We start from the raw sequence: 6,170 nt of genomic DNA, 5'->3' as shown, positions 1-6,170 counted from the left end.
TTTCCCCGCAATCGGAGCATTATTATATCGTGGTTATTTATTTAACCTCAGTGTGTAGGTAAGGGTTTTCACTTTCTAGGTTCCTATCAAGTCCATTACATATAATTCCATATTTATTATAAGGTTTTTGTTTTTTTTTTTTTCCCTCTAAATTTTGGCAATCTGAAGTTTGAGTTGTTTATTATTATTATTATTATTACTATTACTATTACTGTTACTGTTACTGTTACTATTACTGTTACTATTTTATTACTATTTATTTATTTTGGATGAATAAATAATTCATTACCAATAGGAAGAATATACAAATGGAGAGGGGCAGGGAAAGGAGCCACACGGAGCACAAAGCCCAAGAGGAGCTCAAAGGCCAGAGGGCCAAACTAAAGGGGGGAGGGGACATCAATTGGGGGGGGTGATGATGGAGGGGAGTCGACCCCAGGAAACAACAATGACCATGTTCCTTGGGGTCTTATGAACCGAATTATGATGGGTGGAGCCAATCTTGGAGCCGACATCAAATAAGATGGCTTTCCAAATCTTGTCAAAACAGCAGGAGTTAGAAGTCCATCTTCGGAGATTGCGCTCCATTCAAATATGGTTGATTGTTGCTGCAAAGGTGAAGCTTCTCTATTGTGTCACAAATGGTAGAACCGCCAAAAGTCATATCAATTCAGATCCGCTCTCTTTCCAAATGGATCTGAGAGCCTTCTTCTAAATGGAAGAGGAAAAGGGGCAAGAGAAGAAGAGGTGGTCAGCGTCTTCAGAACCATTACAACACAGGCAGTAGGATAGGGGGACTTGGATGTGTGGATGAATGAGGAAAGATTGGGTAGGGAGGCAGTTGGAGAGAGTGCGCCAAACATTGAAACTGTGATAAGGGATATGACATGTAAACCAAATGGTTTTGTGCCAAGGAACGAGTGGGGTTTTGTGGTGATGGAGTTGTTTATTATTATTTTTGATAAATAAAAGAGGAAATTTCACTCCCCGTCCCATGAATGTTTCATTTATTACACTCCCATCCCCTGTGAAATTTAAAATTACAATCGTAACTCTCTAATGTTGTAGATTCTATCAATCATACCCTGACCGTGAGTGGCCCACCGTTAAGTGATGAGTCATGATGTATAATTGAACTTTAAACACGAAAATACCCCTAGTCGAATGGAGATTACAACATTTCCCTTTCTATAATCTTCATCTTCTTCCTTGAAATAAAATTCTCATCGATTGGGATTTTAGGGTTTTAGAGAAAATCGCTGCGCCATTGGAGGATTTCACCGGCGGCCAAACTCTAGCTTGGCATCAAGCCCCCTTCTTCATCATCCTAGTCTGAAAGACAACCTATCTTCTTCTTATCCCTTTTTTATTTTCCTTTTCTTCCCTATCAATTCCCTGTTTTTGCAAGATTTTCTGAGATTTTCTGCATAGCTAAGGGTCAACTGAAGGCTAGAGTTTTATTCGGGCACAGAGGAACCGTTGCAGCAGCGGTTTCAAGGAGACGAGGGAAAATGGGCAAGAGGGCAAGAAACGGAAATGGAAGGTGCACACAGAGAGATAACTTAAAGTGAGGGAACCCCAGCTGAGGCAGCGGCAGTGATGGCAGTGATGACGGTGATGGCAGTCGGGGAGTGGCTTGTGATGCAACTGGGTTTACAGATGGAGGTGGGGGGGGGGGTCGTCGAAATTGCCACCGAAGAGAGGGAACGTGAAGAAGAAAATCTTCGAGGACATAATCGAGGCTGTTTTCCCTTCTGCAATTCGCATGGATGCTTAGAACTCATATGGTTACATCCTCATGTCTTGGTGGTGTCTTTAGAGTTTAGGGATTGCGAATGAAAAGGGCTTTTGATTCTTATTTGTAGGCTTTTGTACTTTGTTTTTTTGTATGTTGCTGTGAAACAGTGATTGTGAAGAAGGGATTCTCTCTCTGTCTCTCTCTGTCTCTCTCTCTCTCTCTCTCATAGTCACATGGGCGGGATTGAATCAACTCGAATCATTCCCAGGGTAAAAAGAAGAACAATTGTGAGAATTAAGAAGAAAATCTGAAGTTGATATCGATATTGATCATGGGGCTATAAACCGTTGCAGCAGCGGAGAAGAAGATGCAGAAAAGCACAGTAGCCATGTAGGAAGTGCCTCTCTCTCACATAGTCACATGGGTGGGATTGAATCAACTCGAATCATTCCGAGGGTAAAGAGAAGAACAATTGCAAGAATTAAGAAGAAAATCTGAAGTTGATATCGATATTGATCATGGGGCTAAACCGTTGCAGCAGCGGAGAAGAAGATGCAGAAAAGCACGGTAGCCATGTAGGAAGTGCTGATCTGCACCATTGCTGAGTTGCAGTCGACGGAAGTCTTTGCTCGGTTGTGAGATCTGAAGAAAATGGTATAAAAGGGATGGGGTAAAAAAGACATTTACCAAATGAGGCACGATTGTAATTTTAAACTTCATAGGGGATGGGTGTGTAATAAATGAAACATTCAGGGGAGGGGAGTGAGATTTCCTCTAAATAAAATGTTATTAAAAAATAAGAAAATATAGTGCTACAATAACAATAATAGATGGGCACATCCTATGGGATGGGAGAAAAAGGGGGGGGGGGCTGTAAAATCAATTTTTCTCATAGTTTTATCCTTGGGTTTGTCATTCATTCTTTTGAATGGTACAGTTGCTTGGTTGAGGTTTTATATATATGGAATGTGTATGTATTGGTAATGCATGTTTCTGTTGGCGAAGACCTTTGAGATTTCCATGCTTACATATCATCAAACATATTCCATTCTCACAATGTATATTTATTTTGCACTCAGATTCTAATCGAGGTTGATCATCTACAAGATCACCCGTGCCCTTATGTACAAATTAAAGGAACAAATAAGGAAGTAGTGGCAGCTGCTGGTTCAGCACTCGGCCTGGATGGTTCATATACAACAAAAGTTTGTTTACATATTTTTATTGTCTATTGTTGTTTTCATTTGACTTTTTGGTTTATATTTATGCTCTTGAATATGAACACAGATTTTCTTATGACCCTTCTGATTTAGTAATGTTTTACATTTTGCTGCACTTTAGAGTTATCTTCAAATTATTCTAGAATGTATGCCACCTTTCGAAAGAAGTTCAGTAGGAATTCACAGTCAGCAAGCAACAAGATTGCAGGAACTTGTGGATTTTATTCAATCTCAGGTATGGTAGATGGGCTGATATGTGCAAAATAAATTGAAAATAATGTATGCTTAAAAATTATTTTTATTATGCTATTTTTATTTTCGTGGTCATATAATTGATGCAAATTTAAGTTTACTTGGGCTAGGTGAAGATATCCATGTTAACCAGACTAGATAAAGGATGTGCTAGAAGAAAAAAAATCTTTACTGACCTGTCATAGTACAGTGCATTTATGTTTAGTATTATATTTATGCATGACTAATTGAGAAAACATCTAAGAAATTTACTATAATCACACAGTTGACCTTGCTAATTTTGATGCGTAACTTAAGAAAATACCAGATGCTAATGGATATAATTTTAGGGAAAATGCTGGGCGTGCTGTTAGGATGCCCAGCCTGTGTCACTCTCTCTCCCTCCCCTTTTGAAATGACCCCAGTGCACCTCCAATGCCATCCCCCCATTGGTTGAGCTGCTAGCAGCGTGTCCGACCCTCTCCCCATAATTTTATTTTGGGTAGTCAGTTAAGTTGGGGGACATAGTTTGACTGAAATTCTAATCGTAAATCAGCTCCAATTATACATCATCAATTGTTAAGCCACTAAGAAAACAAATAATTAATAAATAAAATAATAATAAGCCAAATTATTTTTAGTCAATGCTACATTTCGATACTCTGATATACCACTCCTTTATCCTCCTACATTATGTCAAATTTTGAGAGTTTATGTCTTAAACTCTTTATGTAGTGAAGGATTTAGTCCACGAATTCAAAATGGTCCCGCTTCAAAATAGCAACTAAATATAGCTAATAGTTGGTTATTGTACTTGGATTGTGCCTACTATTTTCTGTGCAACAACTTGGTTGGACAGGGGAATGGCTCAGCTTCAGAATCCTCAACAAGCAGGGAGATTTCACCCATGCAAAGCATAATTGAAGACATGCAGACGCGTATCAAAAGGCTGGAAAGGTGGCATACAATAAATACGGTATTACAATGTTTACTTTCTGGATATTCCTCATATTGAATTAGCCAACTACTTTCTTAGTTGGATTGTTTCTCTCCCTGTATTAAAATGGTTGTGTATCCGCAGGTCTTATGGACATTTTTAATGTCTGCTCTTGTTGGGTACTCTCTTTACCGGAGGAAGCGCCAATAATTTCATTTGAGTAATTTCTTGTAACTTGTCAAACTGAAGTTCTAGTCCTTCCCCAACTAACCGCAAAAATTTTGAGCTCCACAGAGTACAGTAAGCACATTTTATCGGTTATTAATTTATGTCAATTGAGTTATTGTTCATATATAGAAAGACTTGTTTGATTACTCTCCTCATATATTCACTAGAATTGTCCCCCAATGCATTCTAGGGGAGAAAATATAGAATGAGACAGAAAGGGGGTGGATGGGTTTTTTTTTGGGGGGAGGGGGGGGGGGGAGAGAGAGTGGATCTGTGGGTTTATTAAATAATTCTTCTTTATGGGTATCAGAAAAGGAAAGCTTTCTTTGTTTGGAGGGTTGTATCAATTTTACTATTCCAGGTTAGAGCTCAAGGATATAAAGTGCTTACCATACCAAAAGGTGGACTATAGTTTATGGAATTGGTACTGCAGTAGTATTGATTAGATGTGCTGGTATGAGAAGTTGCCATTAATGGTATCATTCCCAATTTTTGGAGTCTGGACCACTTACCTTTATAAGAGTTTCTTAATGAAGAAACTTTACTTTTTCTGTTATATTCTATTATTCTCACATGGATTCCACCTGAATGCCTCCACACCATTGTCATTTTCAAATGTCTTTTAATTGTTTTATAGGAGAGGGTTACCCATGCCACACCAATGCTGGTGTGGCAAATGGTGTCATCTACATGGTCAGTGTAGGAGATAGAAAATAATTAAAATAAAAAATCCACGTGAAAGTGTGATAATTCACTGGTGGCGGGGGAAACTTTTTTCCCATTAAAAAAAAAAAAAGGCAGGGGAAACTTTTTCTCATATTATAAGGGAATAGCTATTTCAAGCAAGCAGTGCAGTTGGTGAGTTTATCGAACAGGTTCTTTCTCACTGTGCGATTTGAAACGATGATGTAATAATTCTGAACATTGGATCGTACATGATTTACATTACTCATGTGTCAAATTTTGGAACCTATTTCATCTAGAAGCACATTTCAGCGTAAGTCGTTCCATCTCCCCCTCCCCCTCCCAGAGTTATCAATTCGGCCGAATAATTCGTGAATTATTCGGCCGAACCTAATTTTAAAGAATTTTATAAAAAATTCAGACCGAATCCGAATTAAAAATAAAATTCTTTAAAATTCTCGACTTTTTCAAAACTGAATATAAATCGCGAATAATTCGGACCGAATCCGAATTAAACCGAATTATTCGGTTTATTTAAACATTATTTAAAAAAAAAAAAACCAAAAAAAAAAAAACTAAAAACAAATTTTTTTTTTTAAAAAAAAACCCAATAAGCTTTTTTGACCGTTTTTTTGACCGAATCCTTCAATTAATCATCCGAATTATTCCGAATAATTCTCCGTCCGAATAATTCCCGAATCCGAATTTGTTAACTATTCCCCCTCCCCCTCAACCTTAAACAATGAAGTCAACTAATTTAGGGCCTAAGCCCCACCCAACCCCACTTACACACGTGTAGACACAGAGAGAGAAGGTAACCAATCCAAACCTATTCACCTTTTCTGATAAAATTTTGATTGATCAAGGTTCTTTATACACCTTTCCTGATGATGTTTGGGCAATAGCTATTGGTTTCAGGTGGATAAAGCTCAAACAACCTCCAGTAGGTGTGACTTTATCAGAAAATAAATGAAGTATTAAAACTTGAAAATGGAGAGAGATCCAATGCAGCAGGTAGACTTGACATTCATGCCACTTCATAAAGAAAATTAAACAAATCAGACAATTAGAGAACTGTATCACATCACCATTCAATCACAAATTAAAGATAGCATGAAGGATATGCAAACAC

The 6,170-nt window shown here is 37.9% G+C and overlaps 1 protein-coding gene across 1 annotated transcript in view; it reads left to right on the top strand.

Annotated features, from left to right (window-relative positions):
- The window catches only part of LOC122068399, a gene marked incomplete in the record, with an annotated part of 35,356 nt that extends 30,847 nt beyond the window's left edge, over positions 1-4,509 (top strand). Inside the window, 4 exon segments of the mRNA XM_042632251.1 lie at positions 2,818-2,943; positions 3,080-3,193; positions 4,049-4,165; positions 4,271-4,509. Coding sequence (XP_042488185.1) covers positions 2,818-2,943; positions 3,080-3,193; positions 4,049-4,165; positions 4,271-4,336 — 423 coding nt within the window.
- Between the last annotated feature and the right edge of the window lie 1,661 nt (positions 4,510-6,170).

The sequence above is a fragment of the Macadamia integrifolia genome, unplaced genomic scaffold (assembly GCF_013358625.1).
Source record: "Macadamia integrifolia cultivar HAES 741 unplaced genomic scaffold, SCU_Mint_v3 scaffold381, whole genome shotgun sequence".
In the NCBI taxonomy this organism is placed as follows: Eukaryota; Viridiplantae; Streptophyta; class Magnoliopsida; order Proteales; family Proteaceae; genus Macadamia; species Macadamia integrifolia.
The sequence above is the reverse complement of the archived record's forward strand: the minus strand, read 5'-3'. Positions and strand labels throughout refer to the sequence as shown.